General features: G+C 50.5%; 1 protein-coding gene across 1 annotated transcript; it reads left to right on the forward strand.

Annotated features, from left to right (window-relative positions):
* Positions 1 to 685: 685 nt before the first annotated feature.
* On the forward strand, positions 686 to 2717 carry LOC123094128 (psbP-like protein 1, chloroplastic). The gene is made up of 7 exons (XM_044516193.1): positions 686 to 861; positions 1001 to 1102; positions 1220 to 1299; positions 1412 to 1534; positions 1665 to 1736; positions 2145 to 2241; positions 2429 to 2717. The coding sequence occupies exons 1-7, from the start codon at positions 732 to 734 to the stop codon at positions 2533 to 2535; spliced, it is 711 nt and encodes a 236-aa protein (XP_044372128.1). The 5' UTR covers positions 686 to 731; the 3' UTR covers positions 2536 to 2717.
* The last annotated feature ends 16613 nt before the right edge of the window (positions 2718 to 19330 follow it).

Here is a 19330-nt window from a genome sequence, read left to right on the forward strand (position 1 = left end):
TAATAGAGTTAGCCCACTTAAAAAAGTTCTGTCCAATAGGAACCAACTAAAGCAGTTTAAGTGGGATGGGTTGGCTAGTCCCACTTTACCCCACCTCCACCTGCAACGTGATAAACCGATGATCTTGCTCGTGGAGGCTTGAGAGAAGAGGTTGTCGTAGAAGATGATATTGCCGCCAACAATGTATACGAAGTCATGCCGACAGACAGCACAAATAACCAACCGTCATCCGTGGATAACAACAGGGGTGGAAACTCGCATGCTCTTGTACAATGCCGCAACAAGCGGGATTGAAGTTGGAGATCTTTTATTTGAGATGACACCGTCAGAGGGGGGAAGAAGCGTCATCGAGACGGTAATCACTTTCTATCCGCTCACACGTCGAAATGACAATTGGAGGCAGTTTATTTATTTTGACTGCTAGTTTTTTTAATTATACTAGCAGTGACGCGAGGAGATTGATCTTGTGACTGCTAGTTTTTCTATTTTGCAATGTGGGCTAGGTACAAACTCAGTTGATAGGAACATTGCATAGCTCAAGGAGGAGTGAATATAATTAAAAATAGCATAAAAGGAATGGAAGGATGTATGAGTTTGTTTGTCGACCGTTGGATTGAGTTTGGGGTGATCCAACGGAGGGAGCCGGCGAATGGATCGGTGGCCACGGATTGGAAGAAGAAGAAGAAGATAGGAAAGAGCGGAGCAGAGCAGAGGAGTCCCAGCGTACAGCCATGGCCACCGCAACCTCCTTATCCCTCCACGGCCATGGCCTCGGCCTCCCTTCCCCGACCGCTAAGACGCCGGCGCGGAGGCTGCTCTCCGTCACCGTCAGGGCCATGGCGCCGCCCAACCCCAGCAAAGGTCCGTCCGTGCTTCCTCCTACTCGCCATCTACCTGTATTCGCGCCACCCGGCCGGCCGCCATGGTTTTGGCTTTGCGTGCGTGCTCAGGCAGCTGGTGCTTCGTCTCATTTCCTCTCCGTGCCGTGTCGTGCCTGCAGGTGAAGCTGCTGCGGCGGAGAGCTCCCCGCGGCGGCAGGTGCTGGTGGCGGGGGCTGCCGTGGCCGCCGCGGCGCTCGTCTCCCGGCCCGCTCCGGCGGCATGTGAGTCCTCCTCCTCTGAATCGATCTATCCGTCGCCGTAGAATGATACCTTCAATTAGTATGATGGTCTCACCGGTCACCGCGATTCTCATCCAATAATAATCCCGCACTGCACAGTCGCGGCGGCGGACGGCAAGTTCATGCCGGTCATCGACCGGAAGGCCGGCTACTCCTTCGTCTACCCGTTCGGATGGCAGGTACTCCTCCATTAATCCTCTGCTCTGCTCCATGCGCATGCTGCATACACTTGGTGGTGATGGTCACATAGATAGCAACGTTGATGCTGAATGAATGTGTGGGTGGGTGCAGGAGGTGTCGGTGCAAGGGCAGGACAAGGTGTACAAGGACGTGATCGAGCCCCTCGAGAGCGTCAGCATCAACATGATCCCCACCACCAAGGAAGACATCCGCGACCTCGGCCCGCCCGACCAGGTCCATCCTCCTCCGTGCCACCCCACCCCACTCCACTCAGTCGTATGCTTTTTCACATAGATCGAGCCCTGCACAGTGCAGTTTGTTCAAATCTAAATCCGATCTGTTAGTAATGTGTTGTTTTCTCCAGGTCGCCGATGCTTTGGTACGGAAAGTCCTATCTCCGCCCACGCAGAAGACCAAGTTGATCGAGGCGAAAGAGGTGTGTGTGTGTGCGTGTGTGCGTGCCTTTTTCATTAATTTAACCCGTTGAATCCTAACAAAAGAGGTGTATTTGTTTTGATTATGATGATGAGCAGTCCTTATATGATGATGATTGTGATGTAAATGTCACCAGCACTTGTCTAGGGATTTCCTGTTCGTATTGTTTCCGATGAACCTTATGTACTATCCTAGCATTTTACCTAGAGAAATATGAGCTTCATCATTGTAACATCAATATATCAATCATTCACACAAGTTGTCTAATACTTTTTGGTTATGGGGTAGTAGTATCATTTTTTTGGGTCAAATATCCTTCTGTTTGTCAACTTTATATGATATCCTTTTGCGCGTCATTTTTATGGTATTCGCTTGTTGTTAAACTCACAAGGTTCATTTCATTGTCCAGACCGATATCGATGGAAGAGCTTACTACACTTTTGAGTTCACGGCTCAGGCTCCAAATTTCACAAGACATGCACTTGGCACAATTACCATAGCAAATGGTATGAACTCCTATCTGGCATCATCGTTTCCTCTCTCGATAAGAAGCCATGTTAGTTGTAAACTTCAATCAGCTTCTCTTGCATGATTTCTCCTCTCTAGCTTGTATTTAAAATGATTGATTAATGATCTCACTGGTCGGTGGTCACTGATATCTACCATCTCCTCATTGTGCATGGGATGTTGCAGGCAAGTTTTACACGTTGGCGACGGGCGCAAGCGAGAGGAGATGGGACAAAATGAAGGATAGGCTACATACAATTGTTGACTCCTTCAAAATTGAAACAAAAGTGTGAGGGGTCTTTGAGGCATGTGTTGATTTTCTTTATTTTTGGTTTGTTCGTTTTCGGAGTTACAACTGGCGCGAGGTTCAACGGTAAATGTCGGGAATACAGGTTCTACTGATCTTTTTCTTTTCTTTTCTTATGAAATGTGTGATTTCAAATACTATAGTCTATATGTATATTATTTCACCCTCTGTAATGCGATCCTTGGAGTAAGGAGATCGAGCCTTGCGTAAATGTGTCAACATAAGCAATGTTAAATAGAAACATCACCTGCGTATTATTCTTCAAATTCGGCGATGAAATGTGCCACGAATAGAATGAAATTCTCGGCTCATGTGTAAGTCTATCTCCAACTTGGCAAATACAAAGAAGCTGCAAAATTTTCTTCTCGGATATAATATGCTTACGTTTTGTGCCATCAAAATGTGGCTTCCACTATAGCTTGAATCCATCATTCTTTTTTTTGTTGTTGCAAAAAATGCTAGCAAGAAACATGTCTCCCAAAGAGGAAGTCAATTTTCACCGATAATGTTATCCTCCTAAGGAGGCGAATACACTTGTAAAAGTTTGCTTGTCCGCAAGATGGTAGTTCCTCCTCCTCTATCGCTACGTCACCCCATGTCTATGCCTCGCCATGTTGCTCCCTCTACAACTCCTTTATGTATGCGTGGAGTTTCTCCTCCTATCCATTGTATCTCGTCTACTACTCTACCCCATTGGTGGTCATGAGCTTAAGCTAGGGATCATGGATGAGCAAAGTGGAGCTCAAGTCTCTTTTTGCGAGATATCAATACTATGTGGCATGGTCCCGTGGGTGTCGGATCGAGTAATGAAGAGGCTCCAGGGAGGCGGATTAACCATCGACAACGATGAGCGACACCTCGATATGTTGGATATGACCACCGGCAGATTGCATAGAGGAGTGATTTATGTCTGTCATTCACAATCATAGCATGAAGGAACCTCAAGAAATAAACCCCATGGACAAAATCAACTCAAGCAATCCATCTATCTTATGAAGATCAATCCGCCTAATTATTGGTAGGTGGTTGTTTGTGAGGTCAATTGAACTAAAACCACATCACTTATGTATGAACAGAGGGAGTAACAAACAAGACCTAGAATGGCAAATGATGAATGAAAAAAAATGAAGATTAACAATTCGAACAATGATGAAAAGTAAGAGTCAACGCTAAGTTTGTGCAACCATCAAAGTGACATTGTGGATTCATAATCAATTACACTTGGAGAGGACACAATAATATTGTTCTATCAATTCTAACAAAAGAACTTTTTGCGCTATATGGAATATATTGACGATGGCGGCCAATCTTCTTAGTCGATGATGGGGACGATGAAGGATCGCATCTGATTGATCAAAATGAGGTGAAGAAAGTGTTAATCAACACTGAGGTGAAAACTTCACCAAGATCAGATTCAGAAAATGAAAACAAGAACTACACCAAAGTTCTCCCCGACAACCTCATGTGCCATGTCATCTCCCACTTCCTTGTCAAGGACGATGTCTTGGTTCTAAGTCTGACAGTAGAATGGAGGGTAGGTATGGAGAGGCAAGATCCTAGCTATGGAGTAGTTGTACACACGAGTGTTTAACGAGTTCAGGCCCTTCTCTGAGGAAGTAAAAGCCCTACGTCTCGGAGCCCGGAAGTGGTCCACTGGTTTATGTGTATATGAGTTACAGGGGTGCGAACCCTTCTACCAGTGGAGGGGGGTGGCTTATATAGAAGACGCTAGGACCCCAGCCAACCCACGTAGCAGAGGGTTAAAGTACATTAAGGCCGGGCGTTACTGGTAACGCCCTACATAAAGTGTCATCATGACCATTAAGACTACTTAATTACAGACCGTTTGGATACATAGTAGATCCTGAACTCCTGATGGTCGAGTGAGTCTTCATGGTCGAGTGTCTTTAGGTTCGTCGAGTGTCTTCTAGCCGGTCGAGTGGAGTCTCTCTTGGTCGACTGGAAGGTAGCTTCGTCTAAGGATGTCCTTGGGTACGGTATCCTAGATAGGTCCATGACCCTACCCTAGGTACATAACATCATCATTAGCCCCCGAATGGATCGAGGTTCGAGTGAGGAAGGAGTTGATGATTTTCTCCGACTCATTTCCTGTGCTTTGATTATGTCGTATCTTGGATCGGCGATTTTTCGTTCGGCGTTGGCGTCAACTTTTACTTCAGTCGCCTTGATCCATTCTTGCCTTCTGTCGAGTGAACTTTTTGAACTTTCGTGAACTTCCGAGCGACGGATCGTAGGAAAGATATCATCTGATAGATTGATCTGCTGTTAGCGGATTTTGCGGGATCTGAATTTTGGGAAGCGCGCGAAGCGGGGCGGACCACGGTACTCGAAAGGGATAAGGCGTGGACACCTCGATTTCCGCGCCGCCTTTTTCGCCACGTATCGTGCGTGCGCGACTGTTTCGGGATGTGACAGGACTGCCCGGACCCACTCGTTAGCCACTCGGAAGCGTCCTTATATAAAGCGCCGGGCGAGGGCTTTTTGAACAGTGCCTTCCCATTCTTCTCTCCTCCCTCTTTGCCTCCGCCCACTGTGCCTGCTCTCGCCTCCGCCTATCCACTCCTCGCGCGCTTCTCCGGCGACAATGGTGAAGGAGAAGACGGCGGCCCTAGAGCGCGTGAAGAAGGCGACGGCGACGGGGAAAGCGAAGGGGAGACCGTCCAGTCGGGGCGGATCTTCATCAAGGTCCCGCCTGCCAAAGGGTTGGGTCCAAGGGGATTGGATCCGCTCGACCATCACTGAGAAAGATCTCAATGACCTGGCCAATGAGGGACTGATCCCCCACGGGTCAGCAAGGCTTCCGGGGACCGAGTGTCAGCCGCAGCCGCAGGAGGGTGAGTGCGTTCTCTTAGCCACTCATGTAGACCGTGGTTTTTCTCTGCCGCCGAGTGTTTTCTTCCGAGGGTTTCTGAATTTCTTTGGGGCGCAACTCCACCATTTCACTCCCAATTCCATCGCCTATCTTGCTGCCTTTGTGTCCATGTGCGAGAATTTCCTGGGTTGTCGACCACACTGGGGTCTCTTTAAGCACATATTCACCTGTCACTGACAGACAGTGAAAAAGGCGAGTCCGGACAATGAGAGGACTAAGGTTATCCAGATGTGCGGTGGTCTTGGGATCCAGATGAGGAATAAGAGTACTTTCCCGGCCATGACCCTTCCTGAGTCGGTCAGAGGGTGGCAGTCGACTTGGTTCTACTGCCAAGACGAGTCGATGCCGGGGCAGTCGACTGGTCTCCCTCCGTTTTCCATGGACCGAGTGGACAAACCCTCTTCTCTGAAAGTGCTTCCTGAGGAGAAAGTTCAGGTAAAAATGCTGATGGAGCGCGTAGTCCAACTCGTTAGAGACGGAGTGACGGGTATGGATCTTCTGGAGGTCTTCCTTAGGCGGCGCATCCAACCACTTCAGTACCGAGGTCATCCAATGTGGCTGTATTGTGGAACCGAAGACACCACTCGGGTCCATCTAGAGGCGGTCGACGATGCCACACTAGAGAGGTGGGTGACCGCAATCACGGGGAATAAGGACAACCCTCGAGGGGCTAGGAGGATCCCACAACTCGACTGTACCTACACACCGGACATGGTATGGCCATTTATTTCCAATTGCAATCTTGCTTTATTCATTCTGCTTCGCTGTGAATTGGTCGAGTGATCTTTGTTTTGCTTTGTTGCCTGACAGGCCACCACGGAGTTATACTCGATGCCCAATGGAGCGCAGACACCGACGGAAGAGGAGGAAGGAAGTGGGGGCGAAAGCCCGGAGGAGTGGGATTCGGATGCTGACGACGATGATGAGGATGATGACTCTGATGAGGAGGAAGAGGAGGAGGAGGAGGAAGAAGTTGTACCTCCCCGCTCGGAAAGACGCTCGAAGCTTGTCCATGATCCCGCGACTGAGCGTGGTAAGGAGGTCGCAACCGCTACACAGTCGACCAAGCGCCCTCGGACTACTTCTCCGGCGCCGACTGAGAAGGCTCCGAAGCAATCTCGAGTGGCACCGTCGAAACCTGCGAAGGTCTTGCCGAAGATGAAGATGGTGATCCCCACTATCTCAGGGTAATGGTATTCTTGAGTTTTCCCCGTTTCATGAACTTGTTCTTGGTCGACTCATGGGCCAATCGACTGACTTCTGGAACTGCAGTGCTGCTACTTCTGATACTTTGGCCAGGGCTGAAGACCACGAGATGGAGGATGCTGTTACCTCAAAACCTGGTATGGCTCTTGTGATGCCGTTTTCAGTCGATTGACTTATTGTCTCTAATTTTGATTCTTTCTGCAGCTTCATCTAACGTCATTATCGATCTTCCCGACGACAACGACGAGGAACCACCAAGGCAGAGGAGGAGCAAGATGGCGTCTGCTGGCAAGGCGACTCAGGACGTGCCAGCACCTGAGACGTTGGTCGTGGAGGGAGACAATGTCCCTCGGCCTACCGTAACCTTTGCGGTGCCGTTGACAAGTGCTCGTCCTTCGTCGTCGAGTGCTGCTCAACCCTCGCTTTTCTCAACCTACCCTGTTCCTGAAGACCAAGCTAGTGCTGCTAAAGAAGCAATCCGCCAAGCGGGGGTCATGATGGAGCAAGTGAAGGCAATACGAGAAGCCAGCCAGGCAGCCTATGACGCCAGTTCGGCTCTTCAGAGTAATGTTCAGGTCAGTCGGTCACTGCCTGTTCTGTTAGGATATGATATCTAAAAACTCTTCTTTCTGAAATTCTTGGAGTTTGTCCTACACACACTGGGTGTGTCGATTGAAATTCCGGATTAGTGGGGGCACGCTGAGTGCACCCACTGGGTGTAGTCCCCAAGTCTATGGTCGACTGCTGGCAGTCGACCATAGGCTTTATGTCTTAAGTTTTTTCCTTACTCGACTAGGTCGAATAGATTCATAGACCGGTGGGGGCACGCTGAGTGCACCCACTGGTTGTAGTCCCCGAGACTGTGGTCGACTGCTGGCGGTCGAATATAGTCTGAAGAACATCTCCCGTTTTTTTGTTGGTCGACTGGTCGACTCTAACTAATGAAACTAGTGGGGGCACGCTGAGTGCACCCACTGGGTGTAGTCCCCGAGACTATGGTCGAATGTTTGCATTTGGCCGTAGTCTTAGAAACGCTATGATTTTTCCTTATTCACTTGGAAGTGAATTGTCTTTGACATATGTCGATTGGTTCTTCGTAGAAATCCTGTGACCTTGCGGCTCGTTATACTAAGTTGGAGAACAAACACATCCAGCTCGAGCTTGATCTGAAACTGGCCCAAGAGAACTTGACGAAGGCGAAGGAGGAAGCTAAAGGTATGCTTGGTGAAGCTTTTGACGACTGCCTTTGCCTCTCACTTGTTTCCGAATCTAATCTCACTGTAACTTTGCAGACAAAGTGAGGGATGCCCTGAAGAAGCAAGAACTTGACTTGGCTGAGATGCAAAAAACTGCTTTAGAGAAGACCAAGCTTGCAGATGAGAAGCTGGCTTTAGTGACCAAGCTTGAAGAAGAAAACACCAATCTGAAAGCTGCTCTTGATGCTGCCAACCAGGAGGTCAGTCAACTGAAAAGTGACAAGACCACCCTGAATGACAAGGCCAGTGAGTTGATGAGAAAGAAGAACGATCTGGAGGCTTATCTGGGTGGACTCGCCAAGAAGTTGTTCCTCATGCTTGAAGGTAACCTTTCGTATAAAACAAATATTTTAACTGTAACCTCCAACTGTTGTCTTGACTCGGTGGTTGTGCTTGCAGAATTTTGCCAGAACTTTGAAGAGGAAACTAGTCGACTGGAAGTAAACCTGGATCCCATCAACTCTCCCGTGAAAGATGAAGTCACCATGAATGTGCTCCAGCTTGAATCTCGTGTTGCCGCTGTCCTCGACTATCTCGCAAGGCTGAAAGTCGCAACTTCTCGCATCGACACAACACTCTGGCCAAGAGAGACACTCCAAAGTGACCTCGAGTCTCTAATGACTCGACTGAACGAGGTCCCAAGTCGAGTGCAGGAGTGGAAGAAGTCTTCGGCCAAGTGCGGTGCGGATGTTGCTCTGTCTCTGGTCCGCGTCCACTACAAGGATGCACGAGAGGACAAGCTGGTGGCTCTTAGGGTGGCTAATACCAAAAAGCACGATTTCAGATCTTTCATGGAGACCTTCATTGCTACTGCCACTCGGATCGCAAATGGAATTGATCTGCACCAGTTTGTTGCACCTTCCAGCCCTCCACAGGAGGGGTAAAAAACTTTTGAGCTTGATACTTTAAATTTGCCTCGGTATGCCGAGTGAGTTTTGTAACCGACAAACCTTAACAGGCCTAGCGCCTCAGCACTTTCGGTTCCGTTAGGTGTTATCCGAACTTGGATTCAACGTTGAATATGTTTGCATTTGGTTTGAGGTGTCTTTTGCAGGTTAAAGCGAAGCGCTCATTGCAATCGACTTGTTCCCCAATACACTTAGGCGAGCACTGGGCTGCAGCTAACCCCCCGAGTGAGAGGTTTGCTCTCCACTCAGTAGGATTTTCACATACTTAGGAAAGCGCTAGACCGCAGCTAAGCCCCCGAGTGGGAGGTTTGCTCTCCACTCGGTAGGATTTTAGATAATTAGGCGAGCACTAGGCTGTAGCTAAGCCCCCGAGTGGGAGGTTTGCTCTCCACTCGGTAGGATTTTCAAGAACTTAGGCGAGCAATAGGCTGCAGCTAAGCCCCCGAGTGGGAGGTTTGCTCTCCACTCGGTAGGATTTTCAAGAACATAGGTGAGCACTAGGCTGCAGCTAAGCCCCCGAGTGGGAGGTTTGCTCTCCACTCGGTAGGATTTTCAAGAACATAGGCGAGCACTGGGCTGCAGCTAAGCCTCCGAGTGGGAGGTTTGCTCTCCACTCGGTAGGATTTTCAAGAACTTAGACGAGCACTGGGCTGCAGCTAAGCCCCCGAGTGGGAGGTTTGCTCTCCACTCGGTAGGATTTTGTATTGGTGGCGTAGCTCGGAAGGAGAGGGTAGCAGTCGACCTGCACCTCGTCCTCCTTGCAGAGCGCATGTTGTATTTGTGGCATAGCTCGGAAGGAGAGAGTAGCAGTCGACCTGCACCTCGTCTTTCTTGTAGAGCGCACGTTGTACTTGTGGCGTAGCTCGAAAGGAGAGGGTAGCAGTCGACCTGCACCTCGTCTTCCTTGCAGAGTGCATGTTGTACTTGTGGCATAGCTCGGAAGGAGAGGGTAGTAGTCGACCTGCACCTCGTCCTCCTTGCGAAGCTCATGTTATATTTGTACTTAGGCGAGCACAATGCTGCAACTAAGCCTCTGAGTGGAAGGCTGGCTTACCACTCGACAGGATTTTGTTTATCTTAGGCGAGTACTTGGACTGCAGCTAAGCCTCCGAGTGGAAGGCTGGCTTACCACTCGACAGGATTTTGTTTATCTTGGGCGAGTACTTGGACTGCATCTAAGCCTCCGAGTGGAAGGCTGGTGAGGGAGTCCCGGATTAGGGGTTGTCCGGATAGCTGGACTACCATCATCGGCCGAACTATCATCGGTCGGACTATCATCATCGACCGGACTCCAAGACTATGAAGAAACAAGATTGAAGACTTCGTCCCGTGTCCGGATGGGACTTTCCTTGGCGTGGAAGGCAAGCTTGGCGATACGGATACGTAGATCTCCTACCATTGTAACAGACTCTATGTAACCCTAGCCCTCTCCGGTGTCTATATAAACCGGATGGCTCTAGTCCGTAGGACACAACAACAACCATTACAATCATACCATAGGCTAGCTTCTAGGGTTTAGCCTCCTTGATCTCATGGTAGATCCACTCTTGTAAACATCCACAATATCAATATCAATCAAGCAGGACGTAGGGTTTTACCTCCATCAAGAGGGCCCGAACCTGGGTAAAACATCGTGTCCCTTGTCTCCTGTTACCATCCGCCTAGATGCACAGTTCGGGACCCCCTACCCAAGATCTGCCGGTTTTGACACCGACATTGGTGCTTTCATTGAGAGTTCCTCTGTGCCGTCACCGATAGGAAGGATGCCTCTTCCCATCTTCAAGGACGCCATCTTCGCCGATGGAGCCTTGGCCGCCGGCCAAACTATCCGGCTAGGAGGTTTTCTTATGACCGCCTGTCCGGCCACCGCTTCAACGATGACCTCTCGTGTCATCGAGAGCAATCTTCACGTCAACTCGGAATTCGCCGAGCAGTTAGATCCAGCAGAGCTCTCGTCTGTAAACGAACTCTTGGATCGGATCGCCGCCCTGGGAGTCGCTACAGACTAAAATCGGATCGGGCTTAAAACCGATCTGAGAGAGATCAACTCTCCCCAGGTTACCCACCACGTCACGGTGGTAGAGGAACATTGCAACGATCCTTCTCCCATATTGAAAACTAGTCGTGTCCGGGCTACCGAACCCTCCATTCCGGATTCCCGCAGAGGGGCGGATTCTGATCAAGCACTGAACATAAAGTCAGGCATCGGACCGGACTCGTTGGACAGCGTTCCACTTTCCAAGCTTCCAAATTCGGAAACTTCTCGGCCCTTGAGCCTCGAGATGGGCAGGGCCCCGGACTCAATTAGGCCCGCCCGTCCAGATATATGCGATCTATCTCTAATCCGGCAAGAGCCAGCCGAAACAGTACATCATTACTGGGCCAGATTCCTCCTGGTCATGGACCGGATAAAGGACTGCCGAGAGGAAAACGCAATCTCGATCTTTTGCAACAATTGCACGAACAGGGGAATCTTGAACGCCGTCAGCCATCGTGAAATCACACGTTTCGCCGACTTGGCATCCATAGTGCAAAAGTACTGTGCCATAGAAAGTTTCCGGAAAACCGAAGATAGGTTTTGGGATAATCCGGCCCCGAACATAACCCCAGTCCGCAACAAAAGGGTGCATTACACTCAGGCACCAGGTACAAGAACCAAAAAACAGAAGCCCCTTAAAGGGAACAGAACCATACTGGAGGGATGGCTCAGCAAACCCTGTTCAATTCACAGTACCAAGGGCGCCACCCCAACACATAGCCATCGTGCATGTTGGATATTACGACAGGTGGCCAAAAGTGGCGAGGAGCTTCTAGCCCCACGAAACCACACCAACAATACCGGTACGGTATCAACAGTCTTCGAGACTTTCGCATCAAACAATATGCGGAAATGAACAATCCACAGCCTTGCCGAAGTGTACCAAGTAGCAACAACAAATCCTTGGAGCGACGCGGCCATCACCTTCAACGCCAGCGACGAACCTAAATTCCGAACAGCCCGAGCACCAGCCGCATTGGTCCTCAGTCCAATAGTGGACGGCTTTTGACTTACCAAGGTACTCATGGATGGCGGCAGCGGATTGAACCTCCTTTACGAGGAAACTCTTCAAAAAATGGAAATAGACCGGAGCCGCATTGAGCGAAGCAGCACAACCTTCAGAGGAATAATCCCTAGCCGGGAAGCACGCTGCACCGAAAAAATCACACTCGATGTGGTGTTCGGCTCACCGGACAATTACAGGTCCGAAGAAATCATGTTCCAAGTGGCCCCGCTCAGCAGCGGATACCACGCTATATTAGGACGAGAGGAGTTCACAATTTTCCAAGCCGTACCCCATTGCGGGTACATGAAGCTCAAAATGCCTGGGCCCGACGGGATAATCACTCTCATTAGTGATCCGGACATAGCACTCCGCGCCGAAAACAAAACAGCCGCATTAGCCCTGGAGGCACTATCCAAAGCCCTAGCGGCAGAGGAACTCACCATGCTGCGCGCTACGGTGCACAGAGACGACGTGATACCCGATAAGAGATCCAAGTCCACCTCCTTTAAACCAGCGGACGAAATTATAAAATTCCAGGTCCACCCAACGGACCCGACAAAGACAGCCTCCATCGGGGCACAGTTGAACCCTGATGTAGACGCCGCGCTGCGAGAATTCCTTCGGGAAAATTGGGACATTTTCGCCTGGCATCCTTCAGATATGCCAGGAATCCCTCGTAGTCTGGCAGAGCATAGTCTAAACATCCTAAAAGGGTTCAAGCCAGTCAAACAGGCTCTTCGACGATTTTCCGAACCCAAAAGAAAGGCAATGGGAGAAGAACTAGCCAAACTATTGGAAGCCGGATTCATCAGAGACATCAAACATCCGGATTGGCTAGCAAACCTGGTAATGGTACAAAAGAAGGACAGATCCTGGCGCCTATGCATCGATTTCAAAGACCTAAATAAAGCCTGCCCAAAGGATCCCTTCCCCCTCCCCCGCATCGACCAAATCATCGATGCCACTGCAGGGCACGATTCATTGTGCTTCCTGGACGCATACTCCGGCTATCATCAAATCAAGATGGCAGAAGCGGATCAAGCCGCAACGGTGTTCATTACTCCATATGGACCATTCTGCTTCAACACGATGCCCTTCGGACTTAAAAACGCCGGCGCAACATATCAGCGCATGATTCAGACATGTCTGGCTACCCAGATCGGCAAAACAGTAGAGGCATACGTAGACGACGTAGTCGTCAAAACCAAACACGTCGAAACTCTAGTAGACGACTTGAGGGTCACATTCGACAACCTCCGAGCATATGACATCAAGCTGAACCCGGAAAAATGCGTTTTCGGCGTACCAGCCGGAAAGCTCTTGGGCTTCATTGTATCCGGTAGAGGAATTGAAGCAAATCCGGCCAAAATTCGAGCCCTATCACAGCTGGATATTCCAAAAAACCTCAAATAGATCCAGAAATTGACTGGATGCGTGGCGGCTCTCAGCCGCTTTATCTCCCACCTAGGAGAAAAGGCATTGCCCCTCTATCGCCTCCTTAGGCACACCGAACACTTTGAGTGGACGGATGCTGCCACGGCCGGACTCGAAGAAATAAAGGCCATATTGGCAACGAATCCGGTCCTGGCTGCGCCCAACCTGGGCGAACCTATGTTGTTATACATCGCGGCAACACATCAAGTAGTAAGCGCGGTGCTCGTCGTAGAACGAGAGACAGAAGGGCATAAATTCCCTCTTCAAAAACCAGTGTACTACGTATCCACTGTTTTAACCCCCTGCAAGTCCCGTTACCCGCACTATCAAAAGATAGCGTATGCGGTGTTCATGGCATCCCGGAAGCTCCGACACTACTTTCAAGAATGTTCGATAACAGTGGCCTCCGAAGTGCCCCTAAATGACATTATAAATAACCGCGACGCAACGGGAAGGATTGCAAAATGGGCCATTGAGCTCTGACCATTCGACATAACTTACAAGCCCCGGCAAGCTATAAAGTTGCAAGTTTTGGCTGACTTTGTCACTGAGTGGACTGAAGCCGAACTCCCTAAAGAGTACGGCGCATACTCCAATTGGATTATGCATTTCGACGGCTCCAAAATGTTGGCCGGATTGGGGGCTGGCATCGTACTAACGTCCCCAACCGGGGACAGAGTCCAATACGTACTTCAGATAATGTACACGGACTCCAACAACGCAGCCGAATACGAGGCCCTCTTACATGGCCTCCGGATGGCAATCTCCATGGGCATCCAACTCCTAGAGGTGCGCAGGGACTCAAACCTCGCAATATCCCAAGTAAATGGAGACTTTGACGCCAAGGATCCAAAAATGGCAGCCTATCGCAACGCTGTCCTTAAAATGTCAGCTCGGTTCGAAGGACTTGAATTCCACCACGTGGCCAGAGATAATAACCAAGCGGCCGACGTATTGGCACGCATCGGCGCAAAACGTGACGCTGTCCCTCCAAATATCTTCCTGGAACGGCTATTCGAGCCATCCGTACTAAGGGAAGAGGAGTCCGGAAATAACAAACTGGAGGCGGCCGCAGAGCAATCTGACATAACTGGCGATCCAGCCGACGAAACAACACCCTCAGCTCACGACATAATGGCAGTAATCACCCCATGGACAGAGCCGTTCCTAGCCTACTTGCTTAGGCAGGAACTCCCCGAAGACCATAATAAGGCCCGCTGCGTAGTCCGGCGATCTAAAGCCTATAAGGTCCATGAGGGAGAACTCTATAAGAAAAGCACAACCGGAGTCCTTCAAAGGTGTATCTCCGAAGAGGAAGGGCGAGACCTTCTGGCTGAAATTCACACTGGACTAGGCGGACACCACGCCGCAGCCCGGGCCCTTGTAGGAAAGGCATTCCGTACAGGATTTTATTGGCCGACGGCCCGGGCAGATGCTCAGGACTTAGTCCAAAGATGCGTCGGTTGTCAGCTCTTTGCTAATCAGAGCCACATGCCACCCATCACCCTCAAAACTAAACCCATTACCTGGTCGTTCGCGGTCTGGGGGCTTGACATGGTTGGACCACTTAAAGGGGGAACCCACAAGCAAAGGTACCTATTGGTCATGGTGGATAAATTCACCAAATGGATAGAGGCCAAGCTAGTTAAAACGGCAGAGTCCGGACCAGTGATAGACTTTATATCCGGGGTAGTACACCGTTATGGTGTCCTCCACAGCATCATCACCGATAATGGCACGAACTTCACAGCCGATGAGGTTAAATCATGGTGCAAAAATATGGGCATCAAGCTCGATTATGCTTCAGTCTATCATCCTCAAACCAACGGTCAAGTGGAACGAGCAAATGGTCTAATAATGAGCGGCATCAAACCCAGACTAGTGCGGTCCCTTACGAAATCTGACACGCACTGGGTAGAGGAGCTCGACTCCATACTCTGGGGGCTGCGGACAACGCCTAACCGTACTACCGGATTCACACCATTTTTATGGTATATGGCGCAGAAGCAGTTTTGCCCTGCGACATCATTCATGACTCACCTCGAGTGCGCATGTACGAAGAAAGAGAAGCCGAGTTGGATTGGCAGGACAGCTTGGACACATTGGAGGAAGAACGCGACGTCGCCAAGGCTCGTTCCGCATTCTATCAGTAGCAGGCTCGAAGATACCAAAGCAGAGAAGTACGGGCCAAGACTTACAACGTTGGCGAACTAGTTCTACGCCTGCCGGACAAGAAAAAGGACAAGCTCAAGCCCAAATGGGAAGGCCCCTTCATCATCGATAAAGTCTTGACCAGCGGAGCGTACCGTCTACGAAATGCGTCGGATAACTGACTCGAGCCGAACCCATGGAACGCAGCCTGCCTCCGAAGATTCTATGCCTAGCGCCGGACTAAGAGTTCGTCCCTTTCCCCCCGTCCAAATTTTTTTTTACTTCAGCTGCCTTTTGTTTATCTTTTTCTTCTCAACCCTATTCATCAAAGCCTTAAAAGGCCTACTTGCGCATCGTTCGCGCGCGATTGATGTGCTATCCGCACTCATTATACCTGGGGGCTTCTTTACCAGAAGCTTAATTATAAGGGCTTCATGCCCAGCACATTTGTCAAGCCTCCACATGTACCTTTTATTCACCATTATATGCATCGATATGACTTAAGTTTTGGCCAAGCTGGGTTGCCTGGCTCCTGTGCTTACCCCTACGTTCTCGATTGTTCGGCTAGGAGGTAAAGGGAGCACCTCTGTGATTGTTACTGCCGGGTCAGCCGGATGTGTACCTCAGACTGGGTGAAGCCGAAAGCTAGCGTTCTTAAGGGAATATTTGGTCGGTGACTTAAAAGATGATTTTTTATCCACTTATTTATCTGCCCCCAGATGTTTTTCTGCTTTTTTCGCAGTCCGGACATGCACTTTAGGGCATGCCACCCCCAGAGGAAACGAACCCTTAACAGAACTATTCTCCCTGGAAGATGTTTCTTACTACCCATGTAATATAACATAACTAGTTGGGCACTTGTCTGATAAAGCACTAATGACCCCTACGCCTGGTATCCATGCATACCCCGGTTGTTTCATAACCGAGAAGGTATTCGGACACACTCCGGACTCTAGGGTCCCGAGGTCGAAGCGAAAAGGTCGGCAAAGACAAACGATCTACAATCCGGCTAGAAGGAATTTTACATGTCATTTTATAATACATTGTCAAATCGACTGATTGTATTCTTCCTCAATCCCGTCTAACAGGTTGTCTAATTTACAGTCCTGTTGGGAAAATTTAGTGGCCAACTCTACTTGGCCGTATACTAAACTCACAGGGATCTCCTTCCCATCGGGCCCCACAGGTCCGACTTCGGCCATGTGGTTGGGATCCGCCTTCTTGTACCGCGTCTTTACCATGGCCCAGGCCTCCCTGGCACCTCGGCGGCAGGCCAAAATCTTCCATAAATGGAAGCGCTGCCGCACTCCCTAAAGCTTCTCCGCAAGCTCCCCAAGACCCTCGGGTAAGGAGAAGGCTGGCCATAAAGCCTGGATGACGCCGCTCATTGCCTGCCGAACTCGTTTGATCAGTTGCAACAATTTGGGAAGTTGATCACCCGTTGATACGGGCATCTCCTCCGCAGGGCGGCCTGTGAGCATACCTGCAGACATATTCTGTCAAATTGACTTCCTCGCCGAACTCTTCTTTTCAAAGGAGTTCGCTCAAGCACTTACTATAGATGCCGCGACGAAGCCGCTGATTCTCCTTAACGGAGCCCGACAGCTCGGCCCGAACGCCTTTCAGCTCTTCTCCAAGCTGGGCATGGGCATCCTGGAGCTTGTTCCTTTCATGCTGCACCTTATGCAGCACCCTCTCGCCGGCCTTTAGTTGGCGCAGAAGTTCTTGCCTGTCCGGATCTTTTCCGGCAGCACCTGCAACGTCATTTTTTAGACTTGCGCAAAGGCCAAACGCTACTTATCTTTCTAAAATAATGCGTTACCAGGAGAGGTCCCTGTGTTTCCTCCTGCGCCAGAGAGTGCGGCCTCAAGTTGGGCCTTGCACTCTTGCAGCTCCTGAGACAGTTGGGTATTCGTCTCGGTAAGATCCTACGTTTCATATGATCCTTAAATCAGTTAATATAACTACTTTAAGTCTCGGGGGCTACTGGCATATATAACTATTAAATTCTCTTACCCGTATGTCTTTTACATACTGCTCCGTGGCTCTGGTAAAACCATCTTGAGCAGCACGAAGGTGCGCGTCCCCCGCGTTAAAGGCATTCAATGCCTCGGGGGAGAAGCACGCGTCATGAAATACTGTCCGGCGGCGCCTGTGATTCATGGCACTCTCCACCTCAGACTTGGTGGCGGACAGTCTGTCGGCGTCCTCCGTCGGAGGAACTTCCGGCTCGCGCCTTGCGCTCGCCTCCCCCTCCAGACCAGGTGGTGGAGCCTGGCTGGTAGAGGCTGGATTGGCAACCTCCACGCCCGCAGTCCGGTGGGCTCTTTTTTCCCTACAAAAGTCATGGGCACTCAAATGCTTCCTAGGAACGTTGCTCTAAATAATGAATTGTGAGCTACACCTTTGTGGTGACGTTTCAGTCCGCGCCACGCTCCTCTTCCGCCTACTGGTCCGGACTGGCCTTTGTTGGTCAGCCACCGCGGGCTCAGCTTCTCGCCCTAGGGGCGCCTCCTGCACAGCGCCATCATATACGGTGGTCAGAAATAATCAAGGAAGGAATGACGGTGTCAGGACTTCGGTCACAATCACCTGGGAAGCCGGATATAGTCCAGGATAGTCGGCCATGATGGAGACTAAAGCATTGTCCATGCTGAGCTGGTGGAACACCCCGTCGATTAGCTCCACCTTTATGTCTAGATCCTCTTCGGAGGCCGGATCCCGGGATCTCTCTGGATCCTCGGGTTGCGGAGCTGGACTTAGCATGTCCTCCACGATCCGGCGCAGCTCCTGCGTCGAAAGAAGAACACAATATGAGAAATTTAAGTTTCAAAAAGCATGGGTCGGGCACACAGAGTGTTCGCTTACCCAAGGCCGGGGATTATTCATGGAGAACCCATTTAACGGGTTCGTCCGAAGGAAATCCTCCTTCTCCCCCTTATACAGGTCGGACAGGATCGTCACCAGGTCTTCGATCGAATCCGGCCCTTTGCGGCCATGACGGGTGGCATCGTCCTCCCCGTTGAAATCCCACATGGGGTGGCCCCTGTATTGTAGTGGCTGCACCCCCTGCATAATGCATGTTGCCATGACTCCAATCATGGTCAACCCGGAATGGGCCAGTAACCTTATTCGGCCCATCAAATAATGGACGCTCTTGTCTTCCTCCAGTTGGGGGCTCCGCGGACGCCAACTAAGGCGTTTCTTCAGAGGAGCATTGCTGAACTCCGGGAGGCCGATCCGAACAGGGTCCGGCAGCGGAGCGTCTTCTATATAAAACCATTTCGAAGGCCAGTCTTCGGACGCCTTCTTAGGGGTTCCGGATGGATATCCGGTCCCGGCAATGCGCCATATTTCGGCGCCGCCCACTTGATATATGGACCCCTCGTGATAGCGGGGTACAAGGCAGAACAACCTCTTCCACAGCGCGAAATGGGGCTCAACGCCCAGGAATAGCTCGCAAAGAGCTACATAACCCACAATATGCAGGATTGAGGCGGGCGTGAGGTGATGAAGCTGGAGTCCGTAGAACTCCAGGAGCCCGCGGAGGAATGGATGTACAGGAAATCCGAGCCCCCTTATCAGATAGGGGACGAAGCACACCCGCTCCCCTTTGTTGGGACTTGGGGTAACCTCCGCTTACTTCCCACCTTTGTAGGTGGCCAGCCCGGCTCGAACCGGAACCATAAAGGCCGGAGGGAGATATCCCCCCGCTTGGAGCTTCACCAGCTCGTTGTGCGGAACAGAGCATCTCCTCCAATCTCCTGGCAAAGGACTGGGAGCGCGAGAAGAGGAGCCGCGTTGACGGTCCATGGTGGAATGGATTCTTGGTCGAAAGCGCTCCGATGAGTACTTGCGGGAGGAAGATGGTGATTTGGATCTAGATTCT

The sequence above is a fragment of the Triticum aestivum genome, chromosome 4B (genome assembly GCF_018294505.1).
Source record: "Triticum aestivum cultivar Chinese Spring chromosome 4B, IWGSC CS RefSeq v2.1, whole genome shotgun sequence".
In the NCBI taxonomy this organism is placed as follows: Eukaryota; Viridiplantae; Streptophyta; class Magnoliopsida; order Poales; family Poaceae; genus Triticum; species Triticum aestivum.